At 39.0% G+C, this 23,983-nt stretch overlaps 1 protein-coding gene across 1 annotated transcript; it reads left to right on the plus strand.

Annotated features, from left to right (window-relative positions):
• Positions 1–3,064: 3,064 nt before the first annotated feature.
• On the plus strand, positions 3,065–23,376 carry KRCC1 (lysine rich coiled-coil 1). Its single transcript, XM_029232142.1, has 4 exons — positions 3,065–3,276; positions 12,779–12,885; positions 13,249–13,421; positions 21,448–23,376. Exon 4 carries the CDS (start codon positions 21,467–21,469, stop codon positions 22,238–22,240), a length of 774 nt encoding a protein of 257 aa, XP_029087975.1. The 5' UTR covers positions 3,065–3,276; positions 12,779–12,885; positions 13,249–13,421; positions 21,448–21,466; the 3' UTR covers positions 22,241–23,376.
• Positions 23,377–23,983: the final 607 nt, after the last annotated feature.

Consider the following 23,983-nt stretch of genomic DNA (forward strand, 5'->3'; position numbering starts at 1 on the left):
CTGTATAATTACATCATTGACAAAACTTTACACTCTCTCTGGTCCCTGTGTTCTTACTCAAGCAGCACAGTTGCTTCCATCGTTCTTCCTTTGCTCTTAGAAATCCTTAGCTCCTGACTGCTTTCCTCCCAAGAATTCCTAAATTCACTCATTCCACATGCATTTATCAGCACATGTACCAGGTACTATACTCAGTGCCCCGAAACAAAGATGATTAAAACGTAGGCCCTGTATCTAAGACATTGACCATTTAGAGAGGATTATGGAAAAGCATATAAAGATGGTGAGAGAGATGTAGGAGGCAAAGGGGAAAGGGTACTTAAGGCAGCCTGAGGAATCAGGGAAGGCTTCAGAGAAGTAGCAGACAGGGATAAGTGCGGAGGGGGAGAACCAGAACTGGAGGAGACCATTTCAAGCCCAAGGACACAGCAGAAGGAGCAGAGATGTGGAGGTGAAGAAACAGCATGACATGGGCAGAAAATTACAATCAGCTAGGTATTCTGGGAGCTACAGAAGCACATGTGTTATACTTCTTTATCATTCTGGCACCAGACTATCACCCTTTATGTCCCAGCTTTTCATATACATTTGAGAGATAGTCTAACAGCAAGAATTAATGTTTGAATGCTTGAAATTGTGCTTTATTTGCACCACCTCATAGGTTTTCACAGCACCCTTTGAGGTGGGTATTATTGAGCCCTCCTAGTTAAAAAGCAGCAGCATCTCCTAAGTATAAACCCCAGAGAAACTCTCAGGTGTGTGCACAAGGAGACTGCCCAAGAAGGTTAAAGCAGCACTCTCTGTAAAAGCAAAAATGGGAAATAAGCTCATAGTCTTATGAAAGGAGAACGGACAGCTCATGTGCATTCATTCAATGGATGTCATAGAGATGTGAAAGGGAATGAATTAGAACCTCACATCTCAGCAGAGCTTAACATCAAAAAACAATGGTGAGGGGCTTCCCTGGTGGCGCAGTGGTTGAGAGTCCACCTGCCGATGCAGGGGACATGGGTTCGTGCCCCGGTCCGGGAAGAACCCACATGCCACGGAGCGGCTAGGCCCGTGAGCCATGGCCGCTGAGCCTGCACGTCCAGAGCCTGTGCTCCGCAACAGGAGAGGCCACAACAGTGAGAGGCCCGCGTACCGCAAAAAAACACAAAAACACAAAACAATGGTGAGTGAAAAAAGCAAACTGTAGGGGAATAAACAGCAGGCATAATAACATTTATATAAAGTTTTAAATCATGTAAAGCAATACTTCATGTTAGTTAGGGATAAATACGTATGTAGTAAAAATACACATATAAAGAAAGGCATGGGCTTCCCTGGTGGCACAGTGGTTAAGAATCCACCTGCCAATGCAGGGGACACAGGTTCAAGCCCTGCTCAGGGAAGATCCCACATGCCGCAAAGCAACTAAGCCCGTGCGCCACAACTACTGAGCCTGTGCTCTAGAGTCCACGAGCCACAACTACTGAGCCCACATGCCACATCTACTGAAGCCCAAGCGCTCTAGAGCCTGTGCTCCGCAGCAAGAGAAGCCCACGCACCGCAATGAAGAGTAGCCCCGCTCGCCACAACTAGAGAAAGCCTGCGCACAGCAACGAAGACCCAACACAGCCAAAAATAATAAATAAATAAAAATAAATAAAAATTTTTTAAAAGGCATGAGAATGAGAAATACTGAATTCATGATAGTATTTACTCCTAAGGGGAGGAAGAGTTCTTTAGGAAGTAGGGAGAGGGTGTTTCAGGAAGAAGTAGAAGATACAATAAACTGAGCTATGCAGTAGCTTGGTATTTAGGGGAACCAATAAAGGTTTAATGTTGCTGAATCATCAAGTGAATGCAGGGTGGGGAGGTGAGAACAGCAGGAAGATAATGATATCAGGCAGGTGCACAGAGGTCCAGGAATAGCAGTCATGTTTGACTTTCTCCACCAGAATACGGGGAACCAGGATGACTTCCAGATGGAACCCTTTGGCAGTATGGAGAGTAGACTGGAGGGGTGAAATGAGAGGAAGGATAAGTTAGGCAGCTATTGCCATGGCACTAACAAAAGATGATAAGAACCTGAAATTGGTCAACAGTAGTGTGACAGGAAAGGAGAGCATACCCAAGAGAAACTTTTGCACAGTGCACCCAGGGACATGCCCATCAACAGGAAAATGGGTGGAATTTGCTACAGCAATTAAATGAATAAATAACACCTATATGCAACAGCTTGGATGAACCTCAAAGTGTCCAGTGAAACAAGTTCCTGAATACTTCTAGAGAAAGACATAAATCTTATGAGATTCAGAAACAGTCTAAACTTTTTTTCATCACACATATATATGATAAAGAGATGTACTTACGGGGATTCCCCTGGTGGTCCAGTGGGTAAGACTCCATGCTCCCAAGGCAGGGGACCTGGGTTCGATTTCTGGTGGAGGAACTAGATCCGCATGCATGCCCCAACGAAAAGATCTCGCGTGCTGCAACTAAGACCCTGCGCAGCCAAAATAAATAAATATGTATATTTTAAAGATACGTGTATATATATATGAAAGGAAATGATGACTACAAACCATGGTAATGATTTCTTTGGGAGACAGGGAACGAAAGGATGAATGTGTGTGTGTATAAATATACGCATATACTGAGGGAGCCAGAAGGAGAGAGAAAAACGTCACTTATGGAGCAATGATGACAACGTATTATAACCAAAGATTTTGCTCAGTCTACTCTGTGTATTAAAGGTTCTAACAAAGAAAAGAAAAACAGATAAAACAGGAAAGCATATATTTTTCAGATATTTTGGAGGCAGAATCCGTAGATTTCCTAACTGTTTTTCCTGGTGGTCTGAGATTCACTCTCCCAAGGTGAGCGGCCCCACGAGCGTTTCCTTCCTTCTAACGGAGAGACCAGGAGCAGCCGAAGAACGGCAGGCGCGAGCCAGATTAGAACCGAGCCCCGGAAGTAGCGGACGAAGGGGGCGGGGTAAACAGGAAGGCGGGGCTAAACGGGGCTTTCTGGGAGCGGGGTTGCTGGGCAAGCGCAGTAGCGCGCCTCGCCGCCATGGCGGCGGTGCCGTCCAGTCAGCCGGTGGTGGTGGCGGCGACTTCCCCTGCGGAAGTCAGGTCTCCGCCTCTTGCCCCCACCCCGCTAGCTCGGCGGCGGAGGCAGCGGCTGTCCCTGCCTCTCCGCCTACTCCACCTCGGCCTACCCACCGGCCGGCGGCGTTGGCGGGGAGGGGGACAATAGTTGTAGACGGCCGCCCCTGCCTCAGAGAAGGTGAGTTCCCGCCCCGGCAGCGGGGGCGGCCCAGGCGTTCAGCCCCTCGACCCACGGCCCAGGAGAGGCCGGGCGGGCCCGGAGAGTACGCTCCCCTCTCCACCCGCCACCCCCGGAAACGGGCGCCGGGGCCTCCACGCGGATCGCTGCCGGGGAAGCTGAGGTTGGAGCGGGAGAGAGGCGACCAGGCCGAGGCCGTGGATCTGAAGCGTCAGAGAGAGGGAAGGGGGTGATGAGGACACTCGGAGATCGAGGGGACAGAGACGAGGAGAGAAAAGGCTCCAGACGTGGAAGGGCGTAGACCTGCGCAGGGTGAAATCAACATCCTGGAAAGTAGAGACCTCACTCACACGTGGGGAGAAGTGGAGTTCGGAGTTCGGGGAGAGTAGGAAGTAAACACGCGAGCTTAAAGGTGCCGGGCCCTAGAGGGGAGAAGGGGGTGAGGCTTTTGAGGGATCACTTTGTAGAGTTTGCCCGGGTTTTTGAGGATAACGCCGTGTAAAACAAGCCTCTAAGATTTACAGCCCTATCTTGACAGTGGTCTGAGTTTTAATATGTACCTGCCAGCGTCAAAGCTAATAAAGCAGGACATCGGGGCGGCGAAAACAGCTTTTATTCAGCAACTACTGACAGTAGGAAAAGAGCTGAGCTCCATTCCGATTTGCGCAGAGGTGTCCGGGGGGATTTAAAGAGAAAATGTAGGAATGGGGCAAGGTGGAGCTCAAGTAGAGGCAGGGACGTGCAGAATTACAAAGGGTTGGGTAGTGTCCTTGCAGCAGGCGAGCTGTGTCAGTTTGCTGGCAGTTACGGAAGTGAGGATTCTTTTTTCCCACAGGGACTGGGAGACAGAGGCCCTGTCCTTCCTGGTGATTACGCTGCAAAGGAATGGCTTCCATATCCTTGAGAAAGACACTCCTAAGTTGTAGGAGGTACACACATACATCTCAGAGGGACAGAGCAAGGGTTCACAATCGTAATCCCTTTTTAGTTAAGTACTAAAGAGCGGCCAGGGACCTGTCATCGGGTGTTGGCTAGAACAAACAGTAAATGTCTTTTGACAGCCCCAAGTTTTTCCAGATCTGAGCTCAAAATGGGGCTGGTTCATCCGAGGGCCGTAGCCACAGGCTGCTGGAGGCCAAGTTAAAGTTTGGTCAAGCCTTTGTGCAGAAGTTTGGAAGGAGTATATCTGCCTAGAGTTTTCACCAGCACATTTTCCCTAACACAAAAAGCTATTTCTTGATCATCTCAATCTAAGAGATGTTTGAGTTTCTACAATTACTGTATACCTGCAAACAAACTGCTGGTTCCAAACCCTGAGTTTAGGCTTTAAGGAAGTTTTGGAAAGGATTTTAGACGGTGGAGCTTGATCCCACTGCAGAAGATCTAGTAAAACATTACGCCATCTTCATTTTCATAATTAATTTCTAGTATTTGCAGTGTTGCCTTATGTTGCTTTTTGTCTCCAGAGAGAAAGATGGTGGAAGCCAGAACATTGTTGGATAATTTAATTTCTTTTTTCCTGAGGGACAACAGTAAATATAGTAACTTCATTAAAATAATTTTTATTTTCATCCTCTTCCACAATATACTCTATTTTTGTGTGGTATTCGGTAATCTTTTATACCTTTCACTTGGAGGAATGGCAAACAGTAAAGTATTATAAATTTCTTAAAACATTTTGTAAGAACTTTATATAAATTCCATTCACTAAAAATGGAAATTAGAATTTCATTGCAACCAAATGATGTGCCATTAAGTCCCTTAGTGAAGACAACCTTTGGAAGACTAGATTTAGTGTCTTCAATCAACCTGGGTTAGTATGATTGTTAAGATATTAAAAAATAAAATCTCTTGAATCTTCTGCTTTCGTACCAGATTTCCTGCCTTTCACTAACAAGTAAGCCTGAGCAGTTTATATGTGTCAAGACTACAATTCATTTCAGCTCCCATGGCCACATCACAGGAAGATTTGGAAACAGTTTCTTACGAAAAAAAGAAAAAAAAATACAGCTTTCTGCCAGACTTGGTTTTTTGCAATGACTTTGAATATGTGCAATTACTAAACACTTTAAATCAGTTCACACGATGCTAGCAGTTACTTTTCTATACTGCTTCAAGGTGGTATGAGAATACTGGAATAGGAGTCTTGACTGTTAAGTTCTAATGCTAATTTCTTAACTAGCTGTATGACCCTAAGTCCCAAACTTCCTGGACTTGAGTTTTGTCATCTGTGGGGAGGGGAGTTGGACTAGCCCAACTGAGTGGTTCTCAAATCAGGGGTGCTTTTTGCCCCACCCCCTCCTCAGAGGACATTTAAGTGTTTGGAGCCTTTTTTTTTTTCCCCTTGGTTTTTGCCACTGGACAAGAAAGGGCTTGGTGATTACAGGTGCTACTGGCATCTACTTGGTATAGGCCAGAGATGCCGCAAACAACCTAAAATGCACAGGCCATCAACACAAACAACAAAGGATTATCCTACTGAAAACGTCAGTAGTGTCGAGGTTGAGGAAGTCTGCACTAACTAAACTGAGCTCCTTGACAGCTCTAAAATTGTGCACTGATTTTGCTGTTCCATACTGGTACTCTTTCCATGGCCTGGCTGTGTACTAGAACAGCAATTCATAAAACATGAAACTTTGACCTCTAATGGCCATCAAATGACATTCAAAGACTAATGAAGTCTGTTGAGTTATGCTTGAGACCACTAGGATTTGAAAAACGAAATACAACTTGTTACCTAAAAATTACCTCTTGTTGCTTTGAGTAAATATCCTTAATTAACTTTTCAGTTAACTGCTACTTAACACATGGTGAATATTTGATAGGCTGTTTAAAACACTAGTAGGAGTAGGACCCAAGGTATTTTTAGTTTAGATATTTATAAAAGCCTAACGTTATTGCCAATATAATAGTACATGAACAAGAAGAGAAAAAAAAACTTGCTTAGTACTTGGCCAGTATTTTTTTTTTCTTAAAAGACTATATTAGGAGATTCCTCCAAAAGGTATCAAAGAATTGGCATGCTTCCAGTTATTAAAATTCCACTCTCACTTTCAAGATCCTGATACTATTAAAACGGCTGATCCATTTTCACCTATAGCTGTAACACTCTTACAAGGAGCTCCTCTATATTGGGCTTGATAATAAACAAAGGTCAGTAAAGATTAAAAATTAGCAATCAGGGAATATATAGACAGTGTAAGATTATAAATAGGAAATTGGGAAACTCAATCACAAAAACCCAAAGAAATACCACATGACCAGACTTATATGAAAAGAAATATACATTGCATTTATGGTCAAGGGAAAGATTTTCCAGGACACTTTGTAATTCATTCAGTCAACTTTCTCAGATATTTTTGATAGTTAAAAATGTTCTATTGAGGGACTTCCCTGGTAGCGCAGTGGTTGAGAGTCCGCCTGCCGATGCAGGGGACACGGGTTCGTGCCCCGGTCCGGGAGGATCCCACGTGCTGCGGAGCGGCTGGGCCCGTGAGCCATGGCCGCTGGCCCTGCGCGTCCGTGAGCCTGTGCTCCGCAACGGGAGAGGCCACAACAGTGAGGGGCCCGCGTACCGCAAAAAAAAAAAGTTCTACTGAGTAATAATATTCCTAAGAAATCAGTAAAAACAAAACCACAGCAAACAGTTCTTGCTTATCTGCTTTTTAGGAAAAAAAGTTAGACTCATTTTAAGAATGAAGAACATTTCTGAATTCTTATTGAATCATAAATCCATTTATATAGCAATTGCCAAAAATGTTTCTTTGTTTTCTTGACAGTAAGCAGAGATTCGAGTCAAATGACAGAAAATCTAGCTAACAGCCGTTCTTACGGTTATTCAGAAAACAGTTAGAGCTCCTACTATGGACCAGGTACTGTGTGTTAGGACAAGAGCATTCACAGACCCATTCACGTTTACTGATCTTTTAGAAGGACTGGCATGTATTTGGTGGCATTCTGAGATAGGATGTCTGCCATTGGTCCAAGTAAAACTAATTTCACAAGCAAGAGCCTTGAGCTAGCTAGCCATAGATTACTTATAATTATTGATGTTCAAAGGTTTAGTTTAAGTTAAGACATATATTTTATGTTAAGTATGTAACTAGTGCCCGTAATTAATGATTTTGTTAATTTCTTTGTAGTTTGTCATTGGAAATATGCCATAGTAAATCCTCAGTTACTTTTATGGTTGTCGTATTAGTGTAAAATAGCTAGAGCTTGGCAAACTCATAGGTCACATACTAATCTCATTTCCTGAAAAGGCAAGGTTAATAACTAACACAGTTAAGAATATTCATGATGCTAACAGGTACACGCTGCATCTCTCAAAACTTCTTTTTGACCCTCAAAGTCAAAACAAAAAGAAATAAAACAGCATACTTTGGTTAATGGTTTCTTTGGGGGTTGTTTTGGCCGCGCCACTCGGCATGCAGAATCTTATTAGTTCCCCAACCAGGGATCGAACCTGTGCCCCCTGCAGTGGAAGCGCGGAGTCCTAACCACTGGACCACCAGGGAAGCCCCAGCATACTTTGGTTAAGATAACAGAATCAGTTACCTAGTCTTGTAAAACTTAGTGCTGTGTTCTACTTAGTCTTTCCTAAGATTTAATGGTATTAAAAGATTGCAAATCTCAAGAGCCAGGAACAAGGCAAGGATATCCAACCTCACCACTTCTTTTCAGTATTGTACTAGAGGCCTTAACCAGGATAGTCAGACAAGAAAAAGAAAAACGTTTACAGATAGGAGAGGAAGAAATCACACTGTCTTTATTTGCAGATGCTATGATCATCTATGTAGAAAACCCCAAGGAATTTTGGGAAATGCTACTAGAATAAGAAGTGAGTTTATCATAAAAGACACGAAATACAAGGTCAATATACAAATCCAATAGTATTTCTAAATGTTAGCAACAAGCAATTAGACATTGAGATTTTTAAAAAAATACTATTTACTATTGCATCAAAAACCAAAATACTTGGGCTTCCCTGGTGGCGCAGTGGTTGAGAGTCCGCCTGCCGATGCAGGGGACACGGGTTCGTGCCCCAGTCTGGGAAGATCCCACATGCCGCGGAGCAGCTGGGCCTGTGAGCCATGGCCGCTGAGCCTGCGCGTCCGGAGCCTGTGCTCCGCAACGGGAGAGGCCAGAACAGTGAGAGGCCCGTGTACCGCAAAAAAAAAAGAAAAAACTAAAATACTTTTGGATAACTTTAACAAAGTACAGTGGATGCTACATAACATTGCTGAGAGAAAGAAGATGCAAATAGTGGGGAAAATTGTCTTTTAATGCTTCTTAGTGAACTAAATTTAGAAGTATAGGACCATGCCATTAATTTGGTATATTTATTAAGGAGGAAGAATTTATTAAAGGGAACCTAATTACACCTAAAACTTAGCAAATTAACATTCCTAATTTTGCTCAAACATTTTTTTCTTCAGTGATTAAAGATATTTAATAAATATTTTTAAAACCTTTATGCTGTACTATGTTTTAATACCATGTCACAACACAAATCAAATAATGTGCTGTGGACGTGAAAAATTTTGGTAAATTTTTCACTCAAATTGAGTTGATTTGCTCGTTCAACCTATTAAACCTATTGAGGCATATTAAAAACATTTCATACAATGCAAAGTTAAATTCAGGTTTTGCTATTTCTAAAAGGGTGGTTGGAATGTAACAAATTCTCTCTGACAGGTCTAGAATTAGGAAAAGTGGAGTGGTTCTTAGTATTTTATTAAGATATGAAGCATTTTTTAGACAGTTTTGAATTACGAGTAATTCATACTCTTCATGTGTTTCATATTTAACTCAGTTCACGTGCAGTTTTTATTACTTTAGCTTTTGCAATGGCTTTAGCTACTAATATTGAAATAAAAAAGACCAAACCTTGTACAGCAATTGAATAACAACGTGCATAGTTTCATTTCTCCAAAATAAAAGATTCCATTTTCTTTCTCTTTCCACTATGATATCTTTCCTAGAAGTAAATGGCATTGTGAGTGTTGGTCTATAACTAGGCTTGTGGTGTACAAATAGGAATGTCAAGTTTTCAGAATTTTGCTAGATTTTTTCCAAAAATTTTAGAAGGTACAACTGAAAAAATACTCCAGATTAGTTTCAGAAGAGACAAACTATTTCTTGCTTGAGACCTAATACCAGCTTGTAAATAGCCTGTGTGTTTCTGCTTGACATTCCATATTCTTTTAGACATTATATGTAGCAGACATTAACACAGGACGTAAACTGAAATCTTTATAAAGAGTTGGTTTAAAATCAGAGCAATCAGAAAAGATAATAAGGATCAAGTTGAACTTTCAGCTTTCATTAAAAAAAAAAAACAAAAACAAAGTCCCTCTGAAACATGAGTTAGCTTGAAATACAAAGAATAGATAGATACTCCTGTCAGGCACTCCTGACCTGTTTACCCATAACCTTTTCTACTTTCTGTAGTTACTAGAATAATTGGTTGGAAAAACATTTCATTCTGTCAGTTAAGTAGATGAAATCCTGAATAGCAATAAAAACAGCTCAGCTGTACAGCACTCAGTATGTGCCATGCACTCTTCTAAGCGCTTTACATTTACTAATTCCCTTAAGACACACAACAACTCTGAGGTGTGTGTTATATCCTGTATTAGAGGTTGAGAAACTTGACCAAGGTCATATAACTAACAAATGCCAGAACTGACTCGAGTCCCTATGTCTGGCTCCTAGAAGCAGTGAGGTAACTAACATAGTATGACAACCAGTAGTTCTGCATAGGTGACTCGAGCTTTGTTAGGTGGGTGATCTTTCTAGAAACAAAGCCAACACTTAAAACTCCAGTTTAACAAATTAAGGTACAATTTTTTTTTTCAAAACGTTCATTATAGATCTTTAAGGTCCTCCCGTACACTTTACTGAGGTATACTTAACAATAAACAACACTTATTTAAAGTGTACAGTTCAATGAGTTTTTGACAGGTGTATACTCCTATGAAACCACCTTCATAAACAAAATGCCGAATGTTTCCACCAACCCCAGCAGTTTCCTCCTGCCCCTTTACAGTCCATCCCTCCCTCCACCCCTGTCCCTGGCAACCACTAATCTGCTTTCTATCACTATAGATTAGTTTGCATTTCTAGAACTTTTTATAAGTAGACTCATAGTAGGTACTCTTTTGTGTCTTACTCAACATGATGATTTTGTGATTCATCCATGTTGTATGTCTTGCTATTTCGTTCATTTTTACAGCTGAATAATTCTGTTGTATTTATATACCACATTTTGTTTACCCATTCCCTTGTTGATAGACATTAGGGTTGTTTCAGTTTTGGGCTATTACAAATAAAGCTGCTGTGAATATTCATGTACAGGTCTTTGCATGGACATATGTTTTCAGTTCTCTTGGGCAAATATATATGAGTGAAATGACTGGATCATATAGTAGGTATTTAACTTTTAAAGAAATTGTCAGATTGTAAAGTTGTACCATTTTAAATTCTAACTAGTAGTGTATGGGAGTTCCAGTTGTTCAGCGTCCTTACCAACACTTGGTATTTTCAGTCCTTTTAATTTAGTCATTCTGATGATGGTGTAGTATTATCTTCTGGTTTTAATTTGCATTTACTTGGCTGTTTATATATATTTTTCTGAAATGTCTGTTCAAATTGTTTGCCCATTTTTAACTGAGTTTGTCTTATTATTGAGTCATAGAGTTCTTTATTGATTCTAGATATAAGTCCTTTGTCTGATGTATGAAATAAGAATGCGTTCCACCATTTTGTGGCTAACTTTTCATTTTTTTTTAATGGAGAGCTGTGTAAAGCCCTGGAGATCAGAAAATATTTCAGGTTTTGTAAAAGCGGAGAAGTGGATTCCAGACGTGGAGAAGTTTTACATCAGTTGGAAAGGCAGCCAAGCATATCAGTTAATAACAGATTCTGGAGCCAGACCGCTCCTGTCATTTATTAACTGCAATCACAGACATGTTCCTTAACTTTTCTATGCCTCAGTTTCCTCATCTATTAACTATGAATAATAACAGTACTTAGCCCATAGGCTTCTTAGGGAGGATAAAATTAGTTACTATTCTTAAGTGCTGAAATAGTACCTGGTACATGGTAAGGGCAATGCTGGGTAAGTATTACAGAGCAAATAATAAATAGGTGACTTGTAAATGTAATACTTTGAAGTGACCATAAAAGGCAATTTCAGGTTTACTAAAAGTACAAGTGATGCCATGCCTTATTTTCTTTTGTGAACCATCTGGTAGATCAGAGGAATGTTGTGGGATCATATTCTTCAGTGAGGACACTGTTTTCCATGAGATTTTGGGGTATCCAGCAGTGTGCCAGGAGGTACTTGAAGTTTAAATGGCACATTTTATTTAAAGATTAAGTTAAAACTTTTACATAAAATGGATGTTTTAAGACTAGAATTCAAGAAGTTCATGAGTTTTTAAGGTTAATCATGAAACTTGAAATACATCTTTCTGTGATTGATCTCTAGGCTGTATACTCCCTAGACCTCCAGGCAATAAGAGTTCACTTGTCTGACTGTATAGAATGCTTTGGTCAAAATGATTGAGATTGAGAACGATTGCTGTAGAAAGAATAGTTACAATTTAGGAAGTCATGTCATGTATTTTTCAAATATTAATAAAATGGAAAAATAAGACATTTATATAGTACAAATAGATTTCAATAATCAGACTCATAAGAAGGAAGGTGGTGGGGAGCACAGTGGAGAAGCATAGAGTGTTCACATAAAGATGCTGAATTTAATTTTGGAATAAACTCAGATTCTATGAAATTCTTAATGTCTTTCTTATTGGGAATGAATAGATCAATCCTAGATGAAGGAAAGAGGTGAATTCTTTGTAGCATGCCATAGGTATTATCTTACTGTCTTCCTACTTAAAGTTTTCGCCAGTAACATGAATGAACACATAAACTGAATGCATATAAAAACTATGTGTGGGAAAAGTAGCAAATGTCAAGATTAAAACAATTTGAATTTTAAAGATCGTCAGAGGTAGGAATGGTGGCCTAAACCCATTACAAGATGAAATGTAAAGTCCTGCATTTAGAGAAATTAGTCAATTACATTAAGTACCAGATGGGAGAAGACAGCCAATGTGGGGAGAGAGATGCTACCTCTGGGATTTTAGCGATTACAGAGGTCAGTAGAAGTCAGTAACATGTCTGCTGTAAGACACGAAGTACTAAGGCTGGATGCCCCAGATCATTTCCATAAAGTCCAGAGTTCTACTGGTGGCCTAATAACTTCTCCTTCAGAATGGTATTTTCTGGACTAAAAAATATATTACCATAGTAAATATCAGAGGCTTACTAGATGTTTTTATACTAAAATTGTCATTCTAATAAGCAAAAAGCCAGTACTTTAGCCTTGCAAGCACTTAGGAAATTAAGGTTTGAGATGGTATATGAAATGATATTCAGTTGAAGATTGAAAATATTACCCTAAATGTCTTACCTCCCTTTATTTTATTCATAGATACCACGTTGAATGAGCAAAGACTGAACTTTTTACAGATACCTTTTGTAAAAGGCTTGTAAGGAATAGTGCCATAATTTGAATTGCAGTGGATTTCACGTTATGAGGTAGGTTGAAAATAAAGGGCTTCTAAATTGTTAGTATTTTTTATACTGAAGCTGGTACTTTGACTTGAAAGCAAGCAAAACTCTTAAAAGTGTTAATTCAGATCAGATATATTAAAACTCATGAGTGCTATCTTCAAATTCAGAGGTGTAAACTTTGGATCACTTTCTCTAAAATAAACAATATTATTTATTTTTCAAGGGTAAAATACATACTCAAAAAGTTAGCTTTACTTTCAGATTTATAGGGAGCAAAATAAGAAATTGAAGATGCATTTTATGCGTTTTCAGATGATTGATCTATGTTGATGTAATTCTAAACTTTGAATTATTTAATTGTTATAACAAGATTGTGTTTGGTTTCAGGTAAATGAGAGTGGAGTATTGGACAAAAAATAGATTTTTAAATCTCTGCATCATGGTTTTTAGCTCAGTTGTTGCACCGTGTCACTATTTGGGGAAAGTTCATGCTAAGAAACTGAAGCAATTAATGGGTGAATATGATCAAATTTCTCCACCAAGTTCTCAACCTGATAAGGGTAAGGTTCCATTCACCTCTTCATTGATCTCTGCACAATCTGTGATCTTTTGGGATTGGATTCTTTGACTCTGCATGTCTTCAAGGTTCATCCACGTTGTACTATTTATTAGTATTTCATTCCTTTTTATTGCTGAATAATATTCCATTGTGTGAATTGCCACATTTTATTTATCCATTCATCAGTTGATGATCACTGAGTCATTTCTGCTCTTAGCTGTTAGGAATAGTGCTGCTGTGTACATTTTTGTACAACTTTTTGTGTGGACATAGACTTTCAGTCCTCTTGCGTTGAAACCTAAGAGTGAAATTGCTGGGGTTACGTGGTAACTCTCTGTTTGACACTTTGAGGAACTGCCAAACTGTTTTCCAAAGTAGCTGCACATTTTATATTCGCACCAAGAATGAATGAAGTTTCCAGTTTTTCCTCCTTTTTGTCAACACTTATTATTATGTCTTTTTTTTTGTCTTTTTTTATACAGCAGGTTCTTATGAGCTATCCATTTTATACATATTAGTGTATATATGTCAATCCCAATCTCCCAGTTCATCACACCACCACCCCACCACCACTTTCCCCCCTTGGTGTCCATACGTTTGTTCTCTACATCTGTGTTTCTATTTCTGCCCTACAAACAGGCTCATCTGTACCATTTTTCTAGGTTCCACATATATGCGTTAATATGTGATATTTGTTTTTCTCTTTCTGACTTACTTCACTCTGTATGACAGTCTCTAGATCCATCCATGTCTCTGCAAATGACCCAATTTAGTTCCTTTTTATGGCTGAGTAGTACTCCATTGTATATATGTACCACATCTTCTTTATCCATTCGTCTGTCGATGGGCATTTAGGTTGCTTCCATGACCTGGCTATTGTAAATAGTGCTGCAGTGAACATTGGGGTGCATGTGTCTTTTTGAATTTCAGTTTTCTGTGGGTATATGCCCAGCAGTGGGATTGTTGGGTCATATGGTAATTCTATTTTGAGTTTGGTTTTTTTTTTTTTTTTTTTGCGATACGCAGACCTCCCACTGTTGTGGCCTCTCCCGTTGCGGAGCAACAGGCTCCGTACGCACAGGCTCAGCGTCCATGGCTCACAGGCCTAGCCGCTCCACGGCATGTGGGATCTTCCCGGACCAGGGCACAAACCTGTATCCCCTGCATCGGCAGGTGGACTCTCAACCACTGCGCCACCAGGGAAGCCCTATTTTTAGTTTTTTAAGGAACCTCCATACTGTTCTCCATAGTGGCTGTATCCATTTGCATTCCCACCAATAGTGCAAGAGGGTTCCCTTTTTTCCACACCCTCTCCAGCATTTGTTGTTTGTAGATGTTCTTATGATGCCCATTCTAACTGGTGTGAGGTGATAACCTCATTGTAGTTTTGATTTGCATTTCTCTAATAATTAGTGATGTTGAGCATCCTTTCATGTGTTTGTTGGCCATCTGTATGTCTTCTTTGGAGAAATGTCTATTTAGGTCTTCTGCCCATTTTTGGATTGGGTTGTTTGTTTGTTTTTTAATATTGAGCTGCATGAGCTGTTTATATATTTTGGAGATTAATCCTTTGTCCGTTGATTCGTTGGCAAATATTTTCTCCCATTCTGAGGGTTGTCTTTTCATCTTGTTTGTAGTTTCCTTTGCTTTGCAAAAGCTTTTAAGTTTCATTAGGTCCCATTTGTTTATTTTTGTTTTTATTTCCATTACTCTAGGAGGTGGATCAAAAAAGATCCTGCTGTGATTTATGTCAAAGAGTGTTCTTCCTATGTTTTCCTCTAAGAGTTTTATAGTGTCTGGTCTTACATTTAGGTCTCTAATCCATTTTTATTTTATTTTTATGTATGGTGTTAGGGAGTGTTCTAATCTCATTCTTTTACATGTAACTAGCTGTCCAGTTTTCCCAGCACCACTTATTGAAGAGACTGTCTTTTCTCCATTGTATATCCTTGCCTCCTTTGTCATAGATTAGTTGACCATAGGTGCGTGGGTTTATCTCTGGGCTTTCTATCCTGTTCCATTGATCTATATTTCTGTTTTTGTGACAGTACCATATTGTCTTGATTACTGTAGCTTTGTAATATAGTCTGAAGTCAGGGAGTCTGATTCCTCCAGCTCCGTTTTTTTCCCTCAAGACTGCTTTAGCTATTCAGGATCTTTTGTGTCTCCATACAAATTTTAAGATTTTTTGTTCTAGTTATGTAAAAAGTGCCATTGGTAATTTGATAGGGATTGCATTGAACCTGTAGATTGCTTTGGGAGTATAGTCATTTTCACAATATCGATTCTTCCCATCCAAGAACATGGTATATCTCTCCACCTGTTGGTATCATCTTTAATTTCTTTCATCAGTGTCTTATACTTTTCTGCATACAGGTCTTTTGTCTACCTAGGAAGGTTTATTCCTATGTATTTTATTCTTTTTGTTGCAGTGGTAAATGGGAGTGTTTCCTTAATTTCTCTTTCTGATCTTTCGTTGTTAGTGTATAGGAATGCAAGAGATTTCTGTGCATTAATTTTCTATCCTGCAACTTTACCAAATTCATTGATTAGCTCTAGTAGTTTTCTGGTGGCATCTTTAGGGTGCTCTATGTGTAGTGTCATGTCATCTGCAGGCAGTGACAGTTTTACTTCTTCTTTTGCAATTTGTATTCCTTTTATTTCTTTTTCTTCTCTGATTGCCATGGCTAGGACCTGCAAAGCTACATTGAATAATAGTGGCGAGAGTGGACATCCTTGTCTTGTTCCTGATCTTAGAGGAAATGCTTTTAGTTTTTCACCATTGAGAATGATGTTGCTGTGGGTTTGTCATATATGGCCTTTATTATGTTGAGGTAGGTTCCCTCTATGCCCACTCTCTGGAGAGTTTTTATCATAAATGGGTGTTGAATTTTGTCAAAAGCTTTTCCTGATCTATTGAGATGATCATATGGTTTTTCTTCTTCAATTTGTTAATATGGTGTATCACATGGATTGATTTGCATATATTGAAGAATCCTTGCATCCCTGGGATAAATCCCACTTGATCACGGTGTATGATCCTTTTAATGTGTTGTTGGATTCCGTTTGCTAGTATTTTGTTGAGGATTTTTGCATCTATATTCATCAGTGATATTAGTCTGTAATTTTCTTTTTCTGTAGTATCTTTTTTGTCTGGTTTTGGTATCAGGGTGATGGTAGCCTCATAGAATGAATTTGGGAGTTTTCCTTCCTCTGCAGTTTCACCTGTGAAGCCATCTGGTCCTGGACTTTTGTTTGTTGGAAGATTTTTAATCACAGTTTCAATTTCATTACTTGTGATTGGTCTGTTCATATTTTCTATTTCTTCCTGGTTCAGTTTTAGAAGGTTATACCTATGTGTCTATGCCTTTCTAAGAATGTGTCTATTTCTTCCAGGTTGTCCATTTTATTGGCATAGAGTTGCTTGTAGTAGTCTCTTAGGATGCTTTGTATTTCTGCAGTGTCTGTTGTAACTTCTCCTTTTTCATTTCTAATTTCATTGATTTGAGTCCTCTCCCTCTTTTTCTTGATAAGTCTGGCTAATGGTTTATCAATTTTGTTTATCTTCTCAAAGAACCAGCTTTTAGTTTTATTGATCTTTGCTATTGTTTTCTTTGTTTCTATTTCATTTATTTCTGCTCTGATCTTTATGATTTCTTTCCTTCTACTAACTTCGGGTTTTGTTTGTTCTTCTTTCTCTAGTTCCTTTAGGTGTAAGTTTAGATTGTTTGTTTGAGATTTTTATTGTTTCTTGAGGTAAGCTTATATTGCTATAAACTTCCCTATTAGAACTGCTTTTGCTGCATCCCATAGGTTTTGGATTGTCATGTTTTCATTGTCATTTGTCTCTAGGTAGTTTTTGATTTCCTCTTTGATTTCTTCAGTGATCTCTTGGTTATTTAGTAACGTATTGTTTAGCCTCCATGTGTTTGTTTTTTTACACTTTTTCCCCTGTAATTGATTTCTAATCTCATAGCGTTGTGGTCAGAAAAGATGCTTGATATAATTTCAATTTTCTTAAATTTACTGAGGCTTGATTTGTGACCCAAGATGTGATCTATCCTAGAGAATGATCCGTGAGCACTTGAGAAGAAAGTGTAATCTGCTGTTTTTGGATGGAATGTCCTATAAATATCAGTTAAATCTATCTGGTCTATTGTGTTATTTAAAGCTTGTGTTTCCTTATTTATTTTCATTTTGGATGATCTGTCCATTGATGTAAGTGAGGGGTTAAAGTCCCCCATTATTATTGTGTTACTGTCAATTTCCTCTTTTATAGCTGTTAGTGGTTGCCTTATGTATTGAGGTGCTCCTATGTTGGGTGCATATATATTTATAATTGTTATATCTTCTTCTTGGATTGATGCCTTGATCATTATGTAGTGTCCTTCCTTGTCTCTTGTAACATTCTTTATTTTAAATTCTCTTTTATATGACATGAGTATTGCTACTCCAGCTTTCTTTTGATTTCCATTTGCATGGAATATCTTTTTCCATCCCCTCACTTTCAGTCTGTATGTGTCCCTAGGTCTGAAGTGGGTCTCTTGTAGACAGCATATATATGGGTCTTGTTTTTGTATCCATTCAGCCAGTCTGTGTCTTTTCATTGGAGTGTTTAATCCATTCACATTTAAGGTAATTATTGATATGTATGTTCCTATTACCATCTTCTTAATTGTTTTGGGTTTGTTTTTGTAGGTCATTTTCTTCTCTTGTGTTTCCCACTTAGAGAAGTTCCTTTAGCGTTTGTTGTAGAGCTGGTTTGGTGGTGCTGAATTCTCTTAGCTTTTGCTTGTCTGTAAAGCTTTTGATTTCTCCATCGAATCTGAATCAGATCCTTGCCGGGTGGAGTAATCTTGGTTGTAGGTTCCTCCCTTTCATCACTTTAAGTATATCATGCCACTCCCTTCTGGCTTGTAGAGTTTCTGCTGAGAAATCAGCTGTTAACCTTAAGGGAGTTCCCTTGTATGTTATTTGTTGTTTTTCCCTTGTTGCTTTCAATAATTTTTCTTTGTCTTTAATTTTTGTCAATTTGATTACTATGTGTCTCAGCGTGTTTCTCCTTGGGTTTATCCTGCCTGGGACTCTCTGTGCTTCCTGGACTTGGGTGGCTATTTCCTTTCCCATGTTAGGGAAGTTTTTGACTATAATCTCTTCAAATATTTTCTCGGGTCCTTTCTCTCTCTCTTCTCCTTCTGGGACCCCTATAATGCAAATGTTGGTGAGTTTAATGTTGTCCCAGAGGTCTCCTAGGCTGTCTTCATTTCTTTGCATTCTTTTTTCTTTATTCTATTCCGTGGCAGTGAATTCCACCATTCTGTCTTCCAGGTAGGTCACTTATCCGTTCTTCTGCCTCAGTTATTCTGCTATTGATTCCTTCTAGTGTATTTTTCATTTCAGTTATTGTATTGTTCATCTCTGTTTGTTTGTTCTTTAATTCTTCTAGGTGTTTGTTCTTTAATTCTTCTATGTCTTTGTTAAACATTTCTTGCATCTTCTCAATCTTTGCCTCCATTCTTTTTCCAAGATCCTGGATCATCTTCACTATCATTATTCTGAATTCTTTTTCTGGAAGGTTGCCTATCTCCACTTCATTTAGTTGTTTTTCTGGGGTCTTACCTTGTTCCTTCATCTGGTACAATGTCCTTTGTGTTTTCATTTTGTCTATCTTTCTGTGAATGTGGTTTTCCTTCCACAGGCTGCAGAATCGTAGTTTTTCTTGCTTCTGCTGTCTGCCCTCTGGTGGATGAGGCTATAAGCTTATAGGATAGATGATTGCTACAGGGGCTCTTTCTTGGTCTGTGTCTCAACAAGTGGCACCTCTCTGTCTTTTTGATTATAGCCAGCCTAGCGGCTATGAGGTGAAATCTTTTTATTATAAAACATATTTAAACATATAAGGAGAGAAAGCAGTATTATGAACGCTCATGTACCCACCATCCAGTTTTAACAATTATCAACATCTTTTTAATCTTGTTAGTGACTTTTAACAGTTTTATTGAGGTATAGTTGACATACAGTAAACTGTATGTATTCCAGGTATACAATTTGATAGGTCTTGAGAGGTGTATATACCCATGAAATGATCACCACAATTAAGATAGTAAACATATCCATACCCACAAAAGTGCCATTTATAATCGCTCCCTCCTACTTTTCCTGCCTCATCCCCAAGCAACCACTGTGTTACTACAGGTTAGTTTCCATTTTCAAGAGCTTTATATATATGGAATAATATATTATGTACTCTTTTGTCAGGCTTCTTTCATTCAGCATGATGATTTTGAGATTCATCTATTTCGAGTGTATCAATAATCTATTCCTTTTTATCATTGATTCCATTCTATAGAGATACCACTATTTGATTTATGCATTCACCTGTTGGTCAATATTTGGGTTTGTTTTTTTTTTTTCCTTTCCAGGGCTATTACAAATAACACTGCTATGAACATTCATGTATAAGTCTTTATGTGGACATATACTTCCTTTTCTTTTGGATAAATATCTAGGAGTGGAATAAATGGATCGTATGTTAGGTGTATGTTTAACTTCCTCAGAAACTACCAGACTGTCTTCCAAGTAGTTGTATCATTTTACATCCCTACCAGCAATGTATGAGAATTCCAGTTGTTGCACATCCTCACCAGTCTCTTTAATTTCAGTCATTCTAGTGAGTGTGAGGTAGTACCTTTTTGTGCTTTTAATTGACATTTACTTGATGACAAATGACACTGAGCATCTTTCATTTGTTTATTGTCCATTTGTATATATTCTTTCCTGAAGTGTCTGTTCAAATTTTTTTACCCATATTTAATCAATTATTTGTTACATTATTTTGCTCTAGTCAGAATTTTTATACTGTTTGAGTAGAATAAGGGCTGAATTTTCTGACTCACCAAATTAGGCTTCATTTAGATTTTCTTTTTAATCTCAAATTGCCAGTAAAGCTAGCTGATCACTAGTGACTCTAGATTTTGCTCTCAGACTCGTTCTGTTAATGGACAGAAATGTGTGATTCTACATGGGTTATGCTGCCTCCTAATTTTTGGAAAGAAAGCACAACACAAAAATATCTAGCGCATTATCATCTCATAGTGAGTACCTTTTCTGCTAGATTTGTAACACAGGATTTGAGGTGGGGGGAGAGAAAGAGAAATAGTAGTTGTACTGCCCCCACCTGCCAAAAGAAATTTAAACAAGCAAACAAAGACTAGCATTATCTGATTTAAATTTCTTTTGAAACTTTTCTCTACATATAAATCCTAGCCCCTCTCAGCTGTCACCTCCATTTCCTTCCTTACCCCTCCCACCAGTGCTTTAATAGAGAACAAACCAGAAGGCATTCTAGAATGCTTTTTTCACCAATCAGAAGTAATGGAATGAAATCCAAGACCCTGTTCGGAAGATACGGAACTCTTGTCCCTCGTCTTTCCTCATGCCCTGTACCTACGATTAGTTTTGTCTCATAGCTGAATTTCTAATTTCCAGCATTCCCAAACCATTTTACAAGCATCCTTTTATTATTAAGTCTTACAATACTCTAGTCAGGTGAGTATATGTGTTCATTTTATTTTGTGTGAGTAAACAGAAGATTTTTAAAGATCAAATTACTTCTCTATGGTTTATTTCTTTTCTTAGACAACAGTATACAAAAAATTGACTATTCTGAACTTTAGAAATTGTTTGAACATTCAGATCAGGACAGTCACCATGGATGTGTAAGTCGTTGTATCCCTAATTCCTTACGTTTTTAGCCCTACAAAAGAATTCTATATGTCAGCTCCTTTCTACCGTCTTCATCCCACTTCTGAGAAAGATAAAATTATTTGTGAGTGGCCTAGGCAGTATTTGACCTTTCTGATGCTCCTTTTTGGCATTTAATGTCATGATGTTTAACTTTCATGCCAAAGTAGTTTTAATTTGTTTGGGCTTCTTTATTTTGTTTTTTGAGACTCTTTTCAAGAGTAAAGGAAATATTCAGCATAAAATAATATAGTAAGAAGAATTTTCTCCCATCTTCTCTACAGAGAATCCCTTGTCAACCTAATGAATCATTCAAAGAAGACATCTGACTCTTTTCAAGATGAACTTGAAGATTATATCAAAGTGCAGAAAGCCAGAGGCTTAGAGCCAAAGACTTGTTTCAGAAAGATGAGAGAGGATTATTTGGAAACCTGTGGATACAAAGAAGAGGTTGATTCTAGACCCAGGTGTAGAATGTTTGATCAAAGACTCCCTTATGAACCCATCCAGACCTACCGAAGACCATGCAATATCTCACAAGCAGTGGAGAAGCAGTTACCTCTGTGGCTACCAGCTCATGACAGCAGGCTGAGACTAGACTCCCTGAGCAACTGTCAATTCACCAGGGACTGTTTCTCAGGAAAACCAGTAGCCCTGAACTTTAGTCAACAAGAGTATAACTGTAGCTCATACAGTGTAGAATCTGGAGTTTACAGGCACATCTCCTTAGAAAACAGTACCAGTGCCCATCAAGCTAGTTATAAACAGATACATCAGAAGAGAAAAAGGCACCCAGAGGAAGGCCAGGAAAAGCCAGAAGAGGAGTGGCCCAAGCATAAGAGGAAGAAAGCTTATGAGGAAATAGATTTAGACAAACACAAGAGCATCCAAAGAAACAAAACAGAGGCGGAAACAGTCAGAGTCAGTACAGAAAAGCCTAAGAACCAAAAGGAGAAAAAAAGCCGAGATGTAGCCTCTAAGAAAGAGAAACGTAAGCGTAGAAAAGAGAAAAAGGAACAAGGGAAAGAAAGGACAGAAGAGGAGATGCTTTGGGACCAGTCTATCCTTGGATTTTGAAGCTCTTGCATTGGTTCTCCTGAGGTTAAACTGAAAAAATAGTTGAGGAGCTTGGTTTTACGATGTCCACGTTCATATCGCTCTTTTCATGTGAACAGGTACAAAGGCTAAGTGAACAGAAAACATTTAATGTACTTGCTCTCCAACATGGAAATTACTTTTCTTCTCTTCTAAAATCATTACTACATTTTTCTTATGCATAATGTAATTTCCCTTAATGAGGGTGGCTCTGCTTTTATTCATCAAATTGCTATGATGGTGGAAGTATTTTTCCCTTGGGAGGTCATTTATTTTAAATTGGAGGATTAATAGGCTTTACAGAATCTATTTCTTGATTGGCTTTTAGTTTGGGGTGGGTGTTTTTATGTATCTGTGAAGCAGTTTAGATTGATTTTTTTTTTCCTTCACTAGATCTAACTTGCAGTATATTTTCTAGATTGGAAAGTGGAAAATGACATACATTATAATAAGCTTAAGTTACATACAGTTTTAAACGTTTCAAGAAGTCTTGATACAAAATCAGTTTATATTCTGGAAATGTTTATAATATAATAAAGTTCTAATTTCTACAATTTTTTTGTTTTCTAATTTCTGCATTTTTGAGCACACAGTGATGTGTTCCTATTCAACAAAGATGTTCTTCTGGAAGAGCAATAACTGAGCATATATAAACCCACTTTTTAGGGCAGAAATCTGAACGACCACAATTTTTCCAAATAGTTGAAATTGGGGAATTTATAAGAAAATGCCATTAGAGGGACTTCCCTGGCAGTCCCGTGGTTAAGAATCCGAGCTTCCACTGCAGGGGGCACAGGTTCCAACCCTAGTCAGGGAACTAAGATCCCCCATGGTGTGTGATGTGGCAAAAAAAAAAAAAAAAGCCATTGGAATATTCTTTCCTGACCAGTGTTTTCATTCTGATAATCCACTTTTTTACGATAAGCATATCAAGTGTTTGAGCACTGCTATTTTGTTGTAGAAAGACTGGTGACCTGGGAATCTGAATCCCAGGATTCTAGACTCAACTATGCCATCAAATTGTTACGTGACTTTGGGGAATTCACTTTATTTTCCTCATTATCAAATATACCTAGAAGGACTGGCCTCTAAAATGCTTTGGATAACAACAAGATGCTGTGATATGAAAACTCTCTTTGCATTCTACAATGTTGTGCTTACATGTTTATTGTAATATTAACTTTAAAATTACTTTGCTTAAATTATTTTTAATCATATATATTCCCTTCCCCTACTCAACCCTCTGCATATAACCAGTCTCACCACCCTTGCTAGGCTGCTGCCTTACTCAGCTCTGACACCTCTCTGGGTCCCCAGCTTGCCTAGCTTCCTACCTCAGTGGCTCCCAAATAGCAAAGAAAAAAGGAAGGAGGGCTTCCCCGGTGGCGCAGTGGTTAAGAATCCGCCTGCCAATGCAGGGGACATGGATTCAAGCCCTGGTCCAGGAAGATCCCACATGCCACAGAGCAACTAAGCCCGTGCGCTGCAACTACTGAGCCTGCGCTCTAGAGCCCGTGAGCCACAACTACTGAGCCCGCGTGCCACAGCTACTGAGACTGCGTGCCACAACTACTGAAGCCTGGGTGCCTAGAGCCCGTGCTCCGCAACAAGAGAAGCCACCACAATGAGAAGCCCGCGCACTGCAACGAAGAGTAGCCCCTGCTCGCCACAACTAGAGAAAGCCCGCACACGGCAACAAAGACCAAACGCAGCCAATAAATAAAT

Source organism: Monodon monoceros, unplaced genomic scaffold (genome assembly GCF_005190385.1).
Source record: "Monodon monoceros isolate NGI ecotype Baffin Bay Population unplaced genomic scaffold, NGI_Narwhal_1 Super_Scaffold_19, whole genome shotgun sequence".
Lineage (NCBI taxonomy): Eukaryota > Metazoa > Chordata > Mammalia > Artiodactyla > Monodontidae > Monodon > Monodon monoceros.